The sequence below is a fragment of the Lepisma saccharinum genome, chromosome 24, assembly GCF_977018435.1.
Source record: "Lepisma saccharinum chromosome 24, izLepSacc3.1, whole genome shotgun sequence".
NCBI classification, from domain to species: Eukaryota; Metazoa; Arthropoda; class Insecta; order Zygentoma; family Lepismatidae; genus Lepisma; species Lepisma saccharinum.
The window spans coordinates 39,417,295-39,436,458 of NC_139252.1; the positions used below are offsets into that span (position 1 = coordinate 39,417,295).

General features: G+C 39.3%; 1 protein-coding gene across 3 annotated transcripts in view; it reads right to left on the reverse strand.

Moving 5' to 3' along the window:
* aralar1 (calcium-binding mitochondrial carrier protein aralar1) overlaps window positions 1-18,927 on the reverse strand; it is a 240,737-nt gene extending 221,810 nt beyond the window's left edge. For 2 of the 3 annotated variants that reach the window (XM_083110224.1, XM_083110223.1), the window contains exons 1-2: window positions 18,865-18,927; window positions 18,649-18,717 (exon numbers count right to left, since the gene is read on the reverse strand). In XM_083110224.1, coding sequence (XP_082966350.1) covers window positions 18,649-18,717; window positions 18,865-18,927 — 132 coding nt within the window. Of the gene's footprint in view, window positions 1-14,070; window positions 14,208-18,648; window positions 18,718-18,864 lie in introns of those variants that run through there. The other variant, XM_083110227.1, reaches the window with a different exon arrangement.
* Window positions 18,928-19,164: the final 237 nt, after the last annotated feature.

Below are 19,164 nucleotides of genomic sequence, written 5' to 3' on the forward strand. Positions count from 1 at the left end.
GCGACCTTGGCTCAAGGGAATCAACAACAGGTCTTGCCTTTTATGTCACAAGTCACTTAATCACTCTCATTGTCAACGCAGGAAACGCACTCGATCGGAACGCGGCTCGCGCTCATCGCACATGTTATTGAGCACCTTCGTTTACTCAGGTCAGCCCGACTTGCTTTCGTTGTTAGGTTCTTGGCACAAATATACTGTACTTTTTCGTGGTTTCACCAAAATGGTAGTATTTATGCAAAGAGCCCTAAACAGAAGATGCCTAACCTACGAGAATATTTATATCGTGACGTCGATGTGCGATAAGTGATACCCATCGGAACGCTAGCACCTGGATACAAACAAGAAAAACACTTCCAGCAAACAAAGTTTACGTTGCTTTTCCGCCTCCCATGGTTTATTGAGGCGATGAGGATGCGAACCTACGTAGGATCCCTAGCTTCGAAGTGCGTTTCACTAACCACTACTCCATAGATCTGTGACTTCAACCGGTATTCTAAAAGAAACTACATAAAATCGAGAAAAGGCAGTGTAAAATAAAGGTAACAGGCCATGTTTTCACATTCTATCATTTCACCAAAAATTCAAAGATTTCTACATGAGATATCACACAACATAAACTTTGACTAAAATTCCCTCCATGCATTCAAAAAATCTGCTTCTAAATACAAGGTGTGCAAATATTCACAAACTTGAAATTGAAGTTGAATTTTCTTGATATTAGGAGAATTACTATGCTTTTCAGTATACTACCTATATGAAATATGGTGCTGGATATATTCACTCAGCTGGTGGAACGAGTAGAAGTCTCCCATTTATATAAAAATAATAAATTTGTAATAAAATTGATTTATTTTTATCAGCTTGTAATAGTTATTATGCAATAGTGATCACAACTTTGACAATAATTGTTATTATTCACGTTTTATGAAGGGCCTGACACCTATCGGCAACTACAAAAATTTCTAGCGACGTCCATGCACCGGTGGGCATCGTTCCCTGTGAAAAGGGTCAGAGCCCCCGCCCCCTTCTTGTGTGCACCGGGATTAATTCTCTGGATTTTGAACCTGCAATGTTTTAAACACTAGCAATATCTGCACGATCCGTAAGGTTCTGATGGTTTAAAATCGTTCGAAGCACGTTCGTCAGCTGATCTCTTTCGGCTTCCTGGCCTTTGGTTCGCGATTCTGCCGCAAGAGGTCCCGACGAACGTTAGCCAAGGAAAGAAGTTTACTGTCCCATTTGGAACTGATCCAGGATTCCCTTTCCAACTGCGACGTTACCTCACACCACGAATTACCAGTGTTGCCAGATAGACAAATCTATTTCCCCCGAAACTTAAATTATTGTCTAGACGCCGCAAAAATAGTAACGCGTGCAGAACTTGCTTTTTTCTTTTAAAACTGTGGATGCTCTACCATTTCAACCTTCTGCAGTGGCGCAGGAATTTCTTTCATTTGGGGGGGTACAAAATTCAGCCTCCCATATGTATGTATGTAAAGGTAAAGTGTTCCCCTGTGCATAGCACCACGCCATGAAGGCGTATAGGGGGTGTGGGGGTAACGCCCCACACTTTCTTGATCCGGTCGTGAGTGGGGGTGATGTGATCAGCATCACGCCCCTGACTGATCACATCACCCCCACTCACGACCGGATCAAGAAAGTGTGTATGTATGTGTGTATATGTGTGTGTTTGATTACAAGGCGACAACGCTACCACTGCGCCATCGGAGAGTCCCACTCGATAGAAACCACATTAGTTCAGTTCATTCTATAATTTTAAACTCCCATAGCTACTCATAAACATATCTATAAACAATTTATATACCTTTTAGAAGTCATGTATTCGTTATTTCCTCAGACATCTACAGGCCGATGTGTTAAAGACAAAATTAAATAAATAAACACACTGAGTTGAGATACTTCCCGATCAACTCGAAAGAGGTCTAGCTTTGAAATATTTGTAAAACATTTGAGAAAAGCATTTATTTGCAATATAATTATCTGTACTTAATGACACTCTTCAAACACTGAAGGTACTATCTTTACATGTAAAAAACCGAAATCCTTCAGATCTCAGAGCAAACAAGAAAAGCCAAACGCTTCAAAGTTTTTCTTCTTTTCAATCTTTGGTGGACAATATGAAGATCCGGCCAAGGTTTCTTTTCGTGGTAGTGGTATTAAATGTATATACATGCTTGTGTTTTAGGGTGACTTGTCAATTCCTCGTTTAAGTGAAAAGGTGAAGTTTAATGTAAGCAAAGGCATGTGCGCGTCACAGTTAAAGATTTTCGCATCTACAAAGAAAATTCGAAACACATTCCCACCTCGCTGGCGGAGTGGTTAGCATAGCGCTCAATGACGCCAGAGGTCCCGGGTTCAAATCCCGGCCTGGGCATAGGTGTTATTTGTGAGTGAGTATCCATCAATTTCATCACATGATCACTCATCATCATCTTAGCGATTAACCAAAAGTGGCAGAAATGTGAACTAAAATAAACCAAATCAAACATTCCCACCTCACTCCAAAGACCTTGTGAATCCAATCCAAAATCTACCAATATCTACAGCTCAATGCGAAATATACCTAATCTTAAATGATTAGAGAAATAATTTAGAAGTTCCTACTTCTCCTTTCCTTAGAGCCCCAGTACATTGCTTTCATGGAGAAAAATTTGCAAGAAATTGGATCAAAAGTCTAAGTATCACAGTGCCCTCGACAAGCCATCTGGAAAGCCATAGAACCTGCAGTAAGCCTCATTTATCTTGTTCCGCAACACTCCACCCTTACCGGGCCGCTTCTGGCAGGGAAAACCCAAATAAACAACTAAATAGGCTCGTTAGTTCTGGGTTCCCATCCCGTTCCTCACCAGAGCGCTCGGAACCAAAGAATCAATCACAGGCAAGAACTTACTGAAATTAATGTTGCAGGGTGATTGCTGAAAACTCACAGAAATGGGCTTTATACATTTATTTACACAAACAAGGCTCGGATTCTTCCAATAATTCTCTAATTTACATTATGTACATTCCTCCAACTTGAACCCCATGGAAGAACTGCCAAGTGGAAGCTAAGCATCGGCAGAACTGCCTCGGGATGCTTTTTCTCATGGGAGTCCACTGGAGCCCGAAGATCGCTCTCCCTTCTGCTATCCGGTTCATAAACACTCTCACCTGTCCTCTGTCGGAGGCCATATTTATACTTCCTCCCGCGTCGCATGGGGGAGGGCTGAAAGTTCAAATCTTATTGGCTCTTTTAAACTACACGGAACCATGGAAGAAACCCAAGCATACAGAATCATAAACAAAAAAAAATACTGTTTGTAACAATCTCGTGCATTCATCTGACTAATGTATTTTTCTTACAGATTGACTTTAGGGTTTATCTTAAAATGGCGCTGTGTTTGTGTTGCATTCGATATCAAAATTAGATTTAAGCAATTAATGTCCAAGTCTAAGTATACCTAAGACATAGGTAAAATTAAGCCCCTCCCCCTCTGATAAAATCACAAACTGCACCGTTTTAATATCCAGGAAACATTTCATTTCACCTAGGAATTATATCACGATGAGAGTAGCCGAGAATTGTCACAGCCTCATCTAGTCTCCGTGGTGAGAGTCCCTCTCGTTCTTGTTTGTGTTTATTTTTGTTTCGGTGTATAATCACAAGTTATAAAAACTTATTCTAGATTCACTTCATGCTCAGGTAGGCTAATCGGGACTGGATCTACAGTTTCTAGTAGAATCCAAAGCAGTGGGACCCCTTAATTACAAGGCGAGGTATCTCATCCTGCCCCATGAAATGTTTAGTATAAGCAACACGTACATTGTCACCACTCCAAGTTTCATAACGTACAATGTGTCACTAATGCAAAAACTTCTCATAATAACCATTTTCTGCTTTACATCTTGTTTCGACGCTGCAAACCGTCGAAATACGGAATTTTATCCTGAATAGATGAAACCGGGCAGCACAGGTTCGCAATTGTCACTAATGGATTAACTTTGCAATTACGTACAATAAACAAAATATATAATTTATTTGAAATATCAGTAAGATATACCCTGGCATGTGTGGATAAGACAAATAGTAGTTTAAATTTATTTTAAGCAATTTCTTCAAATATGATATCCGAGTTTCAAACGAGATCGTCTCGGACATCAAGTATCGTCTCGCTTTGATTTTGAAGAGATTTATTTCAGTCTCGTTTAAAGATATGAGAGGAAACACAGACTTTTCTTGTCTTAGTACAATCTTTGTTTTTAAAAATATCTCAATATATACCTAAGTTATGGACATTATGGGTGAGGTACAGAAGAAAATTGTACCTCCCCCCCCAAGTTGTTCTGTTGTGTCTCGTCTCGTTTGTGTATTTCGTTTCGGAAAATTCCATTTGAAATATTCAATAGAAAGGAGGCCAGTCATCTGATGAAGATTTGTATCTTATCTTCGATTCGACGCGACCACTTCTTTAGAAAAGTTTACACCCCCCCCCCCCCTTTATGCAAAGGAGCATTCGTCTGCAGCGTGATTTTCTGAGAGTGAATTTAATCTGATTCCATCGTCCCACACACATTTTAAACCTCCTTAAAAAGGTTTCCAAGAACACAGGTCAAATGAAACTAACTAGTAGCAAGCACAATGCAGTAGAATAAGTTTACAATGGTTTGAATTTCTATGGTAAGGAAGATAATGCTTATGTTATAAACAATATACACTTTTCTTATTGAGCGATTTGAAAATAGCTTCTTTTAACAGTAGCACCTTGCATCCTGCCAAATTATGTAAGGGGGGAGGGTACAGGTGGTACAACTGGATTTACGGATTTAGGGGGGACAAGGTACCAACCCCGTTCGTGGCCACTGACCTTCTGTGTTGGGAAACTCCAGATTACCCCTTCAAACCCTTCGACAACGCCACTAGTTAAATTATCTACATTGCGTTCGGCATTAATAGTCGCATGTCAATTTCAAAACATTGTTCGTGGCCAGGTTCCGTGAAAGAGTGGTTAGCGCGTGCGCTACGAAAGTGAACGTTCATTTGAATCCTCATGGTTTATCTTGCCTTGAAGACGGATTTAGAATACATATGCTGTAGCCTTGAATTCTATAGAGAAAATAGTGGTCTTTGGTACGAATCCCGGGCTTGGTATGGGTGATCTTTGTAAATGTCCCTTCATCAATTTTATCATATCATCATCGTCACGATTAACCAAAAGTAGATTTAAAAAATGCAATTATATTATCTCAAAAATCTCTCACTTTTCTGTATTAAATGCGCTGTACACAATAGAACAACATCAAAAAACACAACCGCTAATATAGGGCACTGGTCTATAAAAGTACCACCAATGATAAATTAATATGTTCTTGGAGTTGAATATTTATAGTTAGCAACGCTGCCCACCCTTTATCCGGTACTCTCGTTTCGAAACATCTCATACGCGAACTAGAATAGAATCGTCGCTGCCTTGCCGTGAGAAAATATTTCGCTCTTTAACTCCTCTTGGGCGAAAAATCAATGACCTCGCAGGCGAATCTCGCAGCAGACGCAAGCTGATGACAGGTTATAAGAAACCGCTTTATGGGGTATCTCGTTTCACTTTAGACGCTGTGGATTCGATAGACACCATAATAGAACCTCCTTTAGTGCTATTTTTAACGTACTGCCCAGTTGTGTGGAGATTTGTGTGCTTGTGATTCAGCGAAGTGTTCGTCTTCTTAAGAGTTTTGACGATCAGGACTCGAACCGGGATCTTTCAGGCGACTATATCGTTTATTTGAGGCATGGACATCCACAGAACTTATCCAAGGGAAGGGGGGGGGGCAAAATATCCATATGCAAGCCCAGATATGCTGCATATAAAACTTCCAGTAACTGATATTTCCGTAGATTGCATAACTAGATACAAATGAATGGGTTTCAGTTTTGGTATAAGTTCACAGATGGGTTAATTTGGACTGGACCTACAGTTTAAAATGGCAACCGAACTACTTTGTGTCTCCACCGGGTATCGAACCCGGGACCCCTTGATTACAAGGCGACGACGTTACCATAATAGTGAAAGTAAAAGTTTTGAACTTCGCAATTAAGCCAAGAGGGAAAGAGGGGCATATGGGGAAAAAACACACTACTTCTTTTGTCCTGTATGTACAGGGTGTACCAAAAGTCCCATTACCCCCTCTTTGAATTGTAGACAAACCTGCAAAATGTTATTTTAACTGCATGCGTATGATGAGAGGATGGTATACCATCAAATCAGACCAATGGCCACCATTTACTCTGTGTGAACACTGCCATATTGATGGCCCAGTATTATTTGCCTCCTTCCTGCTGGCGTGAAGGAAGCAAACGCACTGCGAACAGTTTCTTGAAGATCCACAGTTGTCTGATAACGATTATGGGCGACTTTCTGTTTGATGTGCCCCCATAGCGCATTATCACAAGATGTCAGATTTGGACTTTGGGGTGGCCATTTTAAAGGTGCTGGTAAATTTGGCGATCCTCGTCCAATTCATTTGTCTCTGAACACATCATTGAGGAATTCTCTTAAAATGGCCACCCCGAAATCCAGATCTGACATCTTATGTTACGGAGGATTTCACATCGCAACTGGAGGCAAATAATGCTGTGCCATGAAAATGGCGGTGTGCACACAGATCATCTGGAAAATATAGTGGTCATTGAATGGTCTGATTTAATGGTATACCATCCTCTCAACATACGCATGCTGTTAAAATAACATATTGCAGGTTTGTCTACAATTCAAAGGGGGGGGGGGTAATGGGACTTTTGGTACACCCTGTACGTACAGCTGTAACGACTCATGTTCTATTCTAGATCGACCACAAGGGAAAAAACCTTGGGACGAAAAGTCGCCGCGCAGCTTTCCCTTCTTCCCTCCACCTCGGGCCATAAGGAAGCATGGTCCACTCTACCCCTCCCCTACTCGCGGCGGTACGGTGTACAGGAGTCGCGGGTCTGCGCAGGTTGTTTTGCTCGTGGTTCAACTATACAGGTTAAAATCCAGGAGTAGGTTTCTAACCGTTTTTCTCGTGTGTCATTCCAGACAAATTCTAATTTTCCTTCCTTACAGGCCAAATGGTTATAAAGTATACATGGGACAGCGGTTATCCATATTCATTGTTGCGGACAATCTGTTTTAAAAAACATGCTGCATAATAAAAGAAGCAAACAAAAGCTAAATGATACTGTTTTGACGGCAACACTACTTCCTTAAGAAATAATTTCAAGGTCAACTGCTTACATCAGCCGTACAGTGGTGCAACCTCTTTGCATTAGTTAGAAAATTCCAAATTTTAGAAAAGGGGGAGATTTTGTATTGAATCTGATTCGCTATTGTTTCTACAATATCTCTCACAAAAGGCATGCCGAGCGCCAACAGTGAGGGTTCCAGATTAGAGTTCCAACTTAGACATGGGTTTACCTTTGTGAACATATCTTAATCAATATTGTTGTTGATTACAGTAAAACCTCGTTAATCCGGACTAATGGAGGGGATAAGTTTAACAAAAGTTCGGATAAACTAAAATAACCTAATAAGAACAGTAGAAAGTGCATTGAAAGTCCGTTTATAGCAACAGAACACGTTTATTATGGTGTATTTAAAGGGCATAGGCCTCAATACAATATACAGCAGGTGCGGCTCCAGGGGGGCGCTAGGGAGTGCTTGCGCACCCTTAATTTTCTTCCGCACCCCCTACGTTCAACTGAAAACACTAACATATTATGTCATGTCGTCGAGCGTCGAATATTAGGTACTGAAGTAAGAATTATTGTATGCATCCGGCAAGCAGCCCCCCCCCCCCCCCCCCCCGGTTTTGGCACCTTGCTCCACAGTTTTGAAAGGTTGCATGCGTGTTTCCTTATTTTCAGCATCGCAGCCCCTACATTTATTTCCGCACCTCCTCAGCACCCATAGGCGCCGACTCCATGGGGCTTGGGGGGGCTCGAGCCCCCCAATGTTAACAATGTGGGGGCAGAGCCCCCCAAATAATTTTGCTTAAGAGGATCTAATGTATTATTTTGCTTCTCTTGTAAAGTTTACTGTGAATTGTGAAACATGAACTTAACTTTAAATACCTTTGGGGGACTGAGACCGCTAAACCATCAACTTTGGGGGGGGGGGGGCTATGACCAGAGCCAGCAAAACACATGACTTATTACTATATACTAAGTATGTAATTATGAGTACTGTTAACATTTTTACTAAAAAGAGTTTTAAAAGACGATGTGCATGAACTAGGGTAGTGGATGGGACGTTCGGGCTACAAATGGCTCTCACATGACATTCAGAACGAGATCATTGATATATTAGGGAGATCTGTTTTGCGCTCCGTGCTAGCAGATATTAAAAGTCGGAAATATTTTGCTATTATGGTTGACGAAACTTTTGACATATCCATCCGTGGACAATTAATATTCTGAAAACAATAAGTTGCTGACCAAGACAGTTTATTAAGATAAAAACACTTAACACATAACGTTTCAACCCTGTATCAGGGTCTTCCTCAGACGAAGAACTAAACTAAAATGATCTTCGCCTGAGGAAGACCCTGATACAGGGTTGAAACGTTACGTGTCAAGTGTTTTTGTCTTAATAAACTGCCTTGGTAGGCAACTTATTGTTTTTAATATGGAAACAAGGCTTAATTATATATTCTGCATTAGAACTGTGAATAAAAATGTTGATATTTTTGAGGAATTCATGGGATTTTATGAGATTCCGAACAATGAGGCCAAAACTTATAAAAACGGAGAGAGTGAGTCATTCATTAATTTATTTCAGGGATCAGAGCCCCCCAATAATTTTGACAAGTCGGCGCCCCTGTCAGCACCCCTTGAAGATTAATCCTAGCGCGGCCGCTGCTATACAGTACAGTACAGTCAGTGAATGAATGCATTTTCTTTGGGAAGTTCTCTTGTTGACTTCTAGCCACATTTAAATCCTTGCATTCTGCATTTCTTTTTCTCTTGCCTGTCCGGATTAAGCAAAGTCCGGCTTGTCGGGGTCCGTATTAACGAGGTTTTACTGTATTTTTATTTTGCGTTGCTGCCAGTGTAGGCAGATGACGGGATGAAAAGTAATAAGATGACATGAAGAAATTACAATCACCTTCACATGTGGACAACACAACACAAACCCCACAGAAGAGGCTGTGAGTACATACGCCACAGCCTCGTTAACCTGTCAAAATGATGCCCAGAGCCCTTCATCAATTTCGTCTAATGATCATTCGCTCTCATCGTCGTGCCGGTTCAAGTCCACTTGGTGTAGACATAGAGAGCTTAAGCAACATTAGGAATACAGATGTACACTCACCGGCATTAGAAATGGGATACTTAGATCCTGAAATGGTCGCTTTCCTGCATGTCGTTATGTGTGTTGCCTAACTGTAGATGTCCCATTTTTATTGCCGGTGACTGTACGATGTGCTTCCAATGGTAATCGAACGAACAAACATAAGGATTGCCCTTCCGCGTCACGTAGTTAGCAACACTGCTCATCGTTTGACGCCTGACCTTCTCAACAAGAAGTTAAAGCGATGTGCGGTAGGCTTTTTAATTCCACGACCTTGACATCCGCTCAGAACACAATAGGCAGTTGTAATCTCCACGCGCCTGCGTAATGGAGAGGTCGATCGCTAATTTAAGCTTACGCCAGTCTCTGAAAAACTAGATTTTGTAACTGAAAACATTCATGAGTGCAAAGTTGAATTACTGCCTTGTTAAGGTCACAATTTCTCATAAACAGGGAACGGATTTCTTTCATGCGAGAAATACACAAATGGAAGAGGGTAATGTATGGTATTATGGGATGTATGTACAACGCAGATCATGTGTTCCGTACTAGAAAAGTGTTGGACATGTAAATATATATTTAGCTATTTCAATCAAATTATTCAATTGAATATGGACTTACAATTGTGAAAATAACCATTTCCATTAAGCATGCGTTTCTCCCAGCTAACTAAAATGCACTAGCCTTACATAGCATTATTTGTAATGCAAAATTCAAAAACAAAATGTGCTTTATTTTTTGACAGCAAAACAATAGATTACCAAACTTTTTCTTAAGTGCTCAATTTTCCTGTTGTCCCTAACAAGATCTATATTGATTGAAACTGCGTTCAAGTAGTGCATGAAGTAATGGGATTATATTTAAAATATGCAATGGATTTCACTGCGAAAGCTTGAGCTTGCATTGTTTATTGTTGACAAGAATAGAATAACGGATGTATTGTCTACTGTCAAGATCTAAAATAAACAGACACCACAAGACCAACAGAATTACTTTGGCATTTAACGGTAGTGATTGCTACCACTACAGTTTTAAGCAATTCGATTAGCTGACGTGTCCAATTGGATGACGTGACGTCATTAGTGACGTTAGGTTAAGGTTAGGTTAGGCTGGGTTGGATTAGAAGAAGAAAGAGTTTTGTTTAACTAATTCCAACCGTATTTAACACAAGACGGGAAATATAGTAATACAGCATAAATATGGAATATATGTCGGAACATATTTGAAGAAATGGAACTAAAACGTGTGCTAAAAAAAACTAATATATGTAAAATATGGAAAATAAAAATAGCATTTTTCGAGTTTGCATGCCACGATTCGCAAGGGCAAGGGTAATACAAAATAACATTATGTGAAGCATCATTTACATATAAATCTGTTCCTTGGTAATCATGTACAGTGGGATTCATAAGTATTACCAAGCAAATTGCCCATCACCATGGTTACTCTGTTTTACGCAAAGAGAGCTTCTAGAATTTGGAACTAAACGCCTAACAACATACTAATAACAGAGCTTCTAGAATTTGGAACTAAACGCCTAACAACATACTAATAACAGAGCTTCTAGAATTTGGAACTAAACGCCTAACAACATACTAATAACAGAGCTTCTAGAATTTGGAACTAAACGCCTAACAACATACTAATAACTCTTGCAACAGCCCATTTAAAAATCCACTCCTTAAAAACACGTAGGATGCAAGAGAAGAATTGATGAAAATAGTCATGGACAATTTGGCGAGCAATTCTTGTGTTTTCCTTTACGAGATCAAAGCTAGCAACGTCCGACCAAATTCAGGTTCGTCCCTTCACTCGCAACCAGTTTGCGTCACTGTTCTCTTACGTCACAGATTACGAAAATGACGTTCGCATTTGGAATGAAGAGGAAGGGGTTTGAGTAAAAGCAAGAGTGGGAAGTGTGTTTACGGAACTGCATCCAAGGGGAGTCCCAGGGGAGGCAGTGCACCAACATCCACGCGGTTCATCGGAGGTCCTAAGAAGAGCAAATTTGCTTACACAGAGGGTCTAAATCAGGGTAGTTAAAGGTGCAGGAATACATAAATTATATAGGGTTCCGCAACAGGACCGGAACCTTTTCTCTTCCACAATTTAAATTCGGTCCAAGTTGCGTATTGTTTCATTGAAAAAAAGGTTCCTGGACCACATTTAAATTGATCCGGAAAAAATGGTTGCTGGACCGAATTGAAAAACCTTTACAGATAAACAATGGATCTCCAGAACCTATTTATGCTTGATGATTTTCTCTCCTGGACCGGAATTGAATTGATTTAAAATTCCTGGACCTTTAAAAACTCTAGTTAAAATCGATACCAACCAGATAGCCGGCTCGGTGATCGACTTGCGATCTGGCCACAGAAGTTCCTGATTCGAGTCCCGAACTAGGCATGAGTGTCATTTTTGAGTCTCCTTTAATCCATTCCATTAAAATACCGCTCATCCTCATCGTCGCGATCAGCCAAAAAGTGGCAGAAAAGCTACGCTAAATATCAAAAATACAAATAGCAGATGTGACGTGGCGATTTATGATTTACCTGTTCGGTAGTCGTAGCAATTATGACGTCATACGTCGCACCATAAAGCTATTCAACGTCCCTTCTTTAGTTTATTAGGTTAATCGAGACGATAAGAGCGGATGGCACTTAGGGGGGACGCACAGAAACGCCCATGACTTGGACGGGACTCGAAACCAGAACCTTTATGGACAAGACTAGCTTCCGAGTTAGCTTTCATGGTGTAATAGATTAGCCTGGCGTGACACAAAGGTCAGTCTCTATGATCAAGTCTATAATGGCTGTTTCATGGTACTTCTTCCCTTATTTCATCAATTCGTTTTCATCTTTGCGATTAGCCGAGACAGGTAGAAAAGCTGTAGTTACGTTAACATTTAATGGTGCTGGATTACATGTGTAAAACGTAGAACAAGAAAAGCGAGCAAATTTCAAGGTAGAACATTTCCTTCACTGTGACAATAAAAGTAAACAAACCACTCCATGGTTTCAGATAACACAGCAGACGATAGCGTTATCAGTGTTGTAAGTAGTACGTACAGGAAAAAAGACACGATCGTAGTGTAGATATGCAGTGACCTTGAAAACATGCTTCCCTGTGAACAGGTATTTCATTCAACCTTACTGTAGTGTTGAATCAGCCGTAACCCTCTTTTCTTTCAGGGATATAATAGGAATGGGACAGTCAGATTGTTTTCACAACTTCCCAGCTGATTGTGTGAATCTAGCTAACGAGCCTAGCAGAGGGCAAGAGGGTTAACGTAAGGTGCCGAGTTCAGATGACGTGAGCGCTTCACTTCCTGATTGGTTCTGGTAATTATGACTCTCCCCCAAGCTGTATATCCCTAACAGCCGGAGATGTTACGGGAATAAGCCCACTGTACCTTTAGCGAAGCTCACTGACGTTCTATCGCTATTAACTTTATATCCTTCTGACCAGTGGCGTGAGCCGGCCCCCGTGGCGGAGTGGTTAACACATCGAGCTACGACGCCAGGAGTCCCGGGTTCGAATCCCGGTCTTTGCATGGGTGTTTGTGAGTGTCCATTCATCAATTTCATCATGTTATCACTCATCCCCATCTTTGCAAATTAGCCAAAAGTGGCACAAAAAGCGAAGTAAAATAATGCAAATCAATCAATGACCAGTGGCGTGTCAGCCTCCTTACCCCACCCGTTTGGCCAAATATTAATAAAAAAAATAAAGAACGTCAAAGACAGAAAAAGATGGTAAAATGAGGACCTACTACTAAAAAATTATATGTAACACCCCCTTTTCGAAAATCCTAGGCAGGCCACTGCTGTTGAATTGTAAAATTTTGAATTTACGTTTATCACTATTTCTACTTGTTCTTGTCCTATTTTATGTTTCCTTTCTTTCCACTGCGGTTCTTTTGCGTCGCGTTTCTGCCGATTTTTTAATTGCGACGATGAGAGTAAATGGTGAACTAATGAAACGGATAAAGGGTCAAACACAGAATCCACTCCTTAACCAAGATTCGACCTCTGGCTTTATAGTGCGTGACGCTGTCCACACAGGCTGTCGTTTTAATGCTTCTTTAAGATAATCGCGACGATGAGAATGAATGACGCTTGGATGAAACTGATGAAAAGATACGAAGAAACACCCATATGTAGGGCAGGAGTCGAACACGGAACTGTAGGTTTCAAAATAGTGAGTTGACATCTCAATGTAGTGGGATCCATAAGTAATACCGTGCAAATTGTCCATCACGATGTTCGTGCATTGTAATTGACCCAATAACAGCTTCAAGAATTAAAAGAAAACTCAAAACAAGCTGTTGACAACTTCTGCACCAGCATACATAAAAATTCATCGCTTAAAAACACATAGGATGGAAGAGAAAAATTAATGAATATAGTCATGGACAATTTGCACGGTAATATACTCATGGATCCCACTGTACCCGTTCACAGAGAGATGTAGGTTAATAATTGCCCGCCTTTAAAGATACCGTTTATATTTTACATGTATTGGTGATGTTCCGTATTCAACAAACGTTTAGGTTATTTATACCATTATGCGACAGGGAGATTATGTAAGGACTAAGGTAAGATACTACCCCAATATTCGCTATGGAAAACTATCACAACGCTAAAGCTCACCGTCTGTGTATAATACAAACGTAAAAGACATTCTGAATATCTCAACGTGAAGGATATGTTACTAACAAAGTCGCTCCTCTGGGACAATCTGCACCTACCTTCTCAACAATGTTTGCCATTTCATGCCTCAGATCCCCTTTCTTGAAAAAACACAAACACGCGATAAAACTTCACAAAAACCACCGGAAAAATCGCCCACACAGAACGACACCTCCACGACGTCCCTACCTGGCTGTTCTGACGTCACTATTCCGTGATTCACATAGATTACGACCGGTAGAATGAAAAAAAAAACGGACATAGTTGCCAAGTCCGGAGTTTATAAATCACTCGGGGTTCAAAAACACGATAAATATCGCAAAGATGAACAGCTTCTGAACTCGGATTAATGTATTCAAATTGGAATTCCAACAAAAAACGATAACAAGGCAGAGGGTACCCTTTCTGGCAAAACCACCACAAAAGCACATCATGTAGGAAGTTAAATTACACTTATTGAAAATACACACAAAATCCAAATTGTGTCAATTGAGACAAATATGCCTATTTTTCCCACTCCAGTGACACACTGAATAAACTGCTAATGGTACACTAGAAGTTCATCAAATTACTCATAAAAATGCATCAAAAAGCACTTTTACCAGCTGCAGTACAGTAGCACTTTTATTAGCTGCTGTACAGTAGGATCCACGAGTATTACCGTGCAAATTGCTCATCACCATCACTTTTATTAGCTGCTGTACAGTAGGATCCACGAGTATTACCGTGCAAATTGCTCATCACCATGTTCGTGCACTTTATTTGACCCAACAAGAGCTTCAAAAATTAAAAGAAAACTCAAAACTAGCTGTTTACAACTTCTGCACCAGTATACTTAAAAATCCGTCGCTTAAAAGCACAGGATTTAAGAGGAAAATTAATGAAAATAGCGTGACACCCTACCAGTGGATCAGTGATCAAAGAAATCAAATTACATTCTGTATAAATTGGTCCATCAACATTGGATTGATGCATTTTGACATTAGTTCTGTGTAGTGATGCATAGTTTCAAAGGCGTATGCACAGTTTTTTTTCAAATGGGTTTTCTTCAAAAACGTTGCTTCAGCTTAAATCGACAATGTTTCCTTCATCGATTTTATAATAATTAAAGTAAATTACTCTGACTAAAACTGAAATGTTGTGTGTGAAATTTTTAATCTTAAGCTGATATTAATTTACAGCCGTTGCCACCTCGGGACGCCCTCGGGTAATTTGTGTCCACGTACCTTTGAAGTTGACTGTACATGCCTATTTTATCATGTTGCTAAAACTGTATGTCTTGACGTTATGAATATGAATTATCTATTCGTTTTAGGATATTCACAAGTCAACTATGATTTTTTTTTAATTATCACATTCTTATTCCTAATAAGTGTCATTTCTTTCATACATCAATTGCTTATAAGAGTTTATCTTCACAAATTATTGTCTAATCATAGTCTAAATGTCTATTTTGCTATCATAAATCATTTTAATCAAACCTTTTTATGTCATGGTATCTTTTAAGAGTCGATTTGGAAACGTCAGTGACTTTAAAAATGTTCATTTTCATATGTTAGTACATTTTACATTTTTATTTTCACATCCTAGTGCAATTTACGTGCTACCTTCGATATGTCTGGACTAAAATTCATGTGACAATATCAAAGACAGAATTAAATTGGCGCCACGGAATTCATAATAACTTCTTCACCGCTCGAGAAAGTAATAACTAATAACTATGTTCAGTAACAATGAAGTGAAGTTGGAAGCACTGACGCCTTGGATATAGTTCAGCCGACTGGCGAGCTGACTATGAATAGATACGGAACCGCACAGTCAAAGCACACACGTGGTACGAGATTGCACGTCACGTGATTGGAGAACGATACCACACGAAACATGTTCAAGTTCGGAATTCTTCGGTTTTTTTCCGTCGAGCGTCAAAAGTCGTTAAAATTCCATTTTGGAACAACGAACGATTGTTTAATTGCTCTTTAGTTTCGTCTTTTGTGCTTAGATATACCTTTTCTTTATTTTCGATAATACATTTCTCTTTCCTTGGCTCTTTCCATTACGGTCATACCCACAATTGGACTGCAGTTCTGATTTAAATGTATAAAGAAATCTAATCATCCCCTTATAGACAGATAGCCCGCATTGCAAAACTGTTTAGCATGTTGCATACCGTGTAAGGATATTCGATGAAAAGAATAACATAGGATTCTGGATGTTTGTTCCCCTCCACACTCTAAGTGCTTCCAGTATTTTGTGCATCACCCATTATAAAAATATCGAAAAATCAAATTATAGAAAAATAATAATTTATATCATATCGATGACTCAATCACGATATTTCAATCCTGTAACTTGTTTGTATTTGTGCGGGTCTTTATCTTAAAACCAAATTTTAGCTTTCTGGCTATATTGGTTGCCGAAATATTGATGGATGATACCGACTTTAATATCACTTTTAGAGTAAGAAGTTCTGCTATTGTCTGAGAGGTAGGCAACACACATGACGCTTTACAGGGAAACGAGTATTTCAGGTGTCTATACTATACTGTACTATAAACTTGATTGGTTGAAATTATTTTAGTCAGAAGTTCTTTCTATGCATCAGATAATAATATAGGTTGTCCGTCCCCACCCAGCAAACAAGAAAAAACTAATGCTTTCAGTCCAAATATATATTTATGATGAAAATTAAATGTCTCCCCACACATTTATCTTTTGGGTGCTGTAATGGGAGGTCCAACTTGCTAAACATGAACGGAAGCTACTTCACGTTTCAGTAAGGACAATAAATGTTATCAGCTTTTTTCTTTTCTAATCTGTTTGTTTTTTGTTGCTTTTTTTTAATAACGGACATCACCCACTTGAATTATCTAAATGTACTTCAAGAACAATTCAAAATTATGATATCTTCTCTCTCCCTAGAAATATATTTTTTGCCACCCAAACATTTTTAAAAAAGGGTAGATATTACACATATTTATATTCGTGAAATATTGTTTATGGCAAATTTGTCCCCAATCAATTAAATTGTGAAGTTGGCGCTACTGATTCTTGGTAATTATTTCTTGTTTTCTCATAATTTATCTTTCCCTTCGTTAGCCCCAAACCCTGCCGATGTAATGTGTATGTGTGTGTGATAAATTCAGTTTTTAAACTGTGAAAACTAGGTTTGCAGAATGAAATTTGTATTTTTTTATTTAACGCCGCTCTTGTCCAATCGCGACAATGAGGATGAGTGATGATTAGATTAAATTGATGGACAACACGAAAGGTCATGTCGCGGTCGGGACTCGAATCCAAGAACTTCGGTGGCGAGATCCAAGGTCGACTAATTAACGCTCTCGGCCTGAGCGGAAAGACACATTTTTTTCCGGAAAATTTGTATTTTCTTAATGGTCCAGGGTATATTTGTAGTTTGTAGGTGAACATTCCTTTTCGCTGTATACATTAATCTTAATAAATATGATCAGCGTTGACGTATAAATCAGACGGTGAACTTTGAGATATCGGTTGGTTATCAACAAGATAGGATTTGTCACGATTTTATATGTGTGTTAGCCAGAAAACGTTTCTTTACTTCAAGTACAAATTTCATACCGTTGCAGGCATCGAAGATGAACTTAATTATTTCGATCGTAAGTACAATTTCACAATGTGTCGAGCACTTGCTACAGATGCACACACTGTACGAAATGAGCACACAACGGTTAGGTTTCCAGAACTATTATAACCATTTTCGAGAGATTACGGACGCTACTAATGGACACGAAGTACACTCATTTCTATTATTTTTTCATTTCAAAGTTATCTGAAAGCAGGTGTATAAATACAAAGATAATCTTCAACGAAGTGTTGCTAAAATTCTCTCAATAAGATCTGAAGGTCGAATTTGTGTGAATGAACTTTTTAAAATTACGTAACTGGCTTCGTTATTTGGAGCGTATGAAACCGGAAATGCCTTCAAAGCAGATTGCAAAGTGAAATCTAAAAATTTAAACTTATTGTATTACTTTACTTCCTGGTAACTATGCTGTTTTCTATAGGGATATATTGCAGTACCGAATGTAAAATTTCAACCTTCGATATACCTAGAGCCAGTGCTAATTCAAGTTGTATAATAAGACATAAGCATAAATTAATTTAAAATCAAATTGTAAATCTGTTGCTGGGAAAAAGAAACACCATATATGCTGTTTTTTTTAAACTAGAAAGAATTATAAGAAAGGATCCTAACCCTTATCTGTGTCAAACACAACACGAACTTGAATGTCAGTCAAACTCGCAACATTCAATGTTCTCGATAACGATCAACCTTTTATGCTTCCCTGTTTCTTGACAGTTATCGATTTCTGCCGAAAGTAATAGAACTGGTTTTCTTTTCGTCATATTTACATCACGTGTTCATTCAACTTTAAAGCACAACAAAAATATATATGCATAGGTAAACAAATGACAAACTTGGAGCGCACATGAATGAAAGGTGTTATTTTATCTTATATCTAAACAAGCATCTAATTAGTGTTATCAATATCCGCATGCAGATCTGTTCCCCTTGGCACTTTTACTGTGACTACATATATGCTATTGTTCTATGTGCCCTTTACTACAAAATAAAATCATGAACACCTCACATAGCCTACCTCAGAACACGATGCCCGGAGAAACAGCAAATTACTGAACCACTCTTTGAACATTCCAAATTTCGTGTCCTAGAAGGAAAAAGGCGGTATGAAGTGTCTGGATGAAAGGGGGAAAACAGAAAAATAAATGCAAACACAATCCAATAACGTTAAGCACAAGCCACTAAACTGTCAAGCATCCACACAATAACAACATGTAAAGTACGCCAAATTTACCGAGTCAGTTGTGAAGGGATCAACACTGTAGGCGGCCATACTGAAATGGCCTGGCAGTATCATTTGGCGAAATGTAGGCTTACTAGACCGGAACACTTAGTTTGCGTGAATTCCGTAAATTGGCGCTTAAATCAGTACACCACTTCAGAGATACCTTGTACGTGGCGACATCTGTTGGACCACCGGAGAACTACTTGCTGATCTTTCAATTAATCGCTTTTATCTACCAGAACAGCAGTGATTTCTTCATTTATTTATCGACCTTCATTTTTCAAAAGACCTTTTCGACTCCTCAGATGG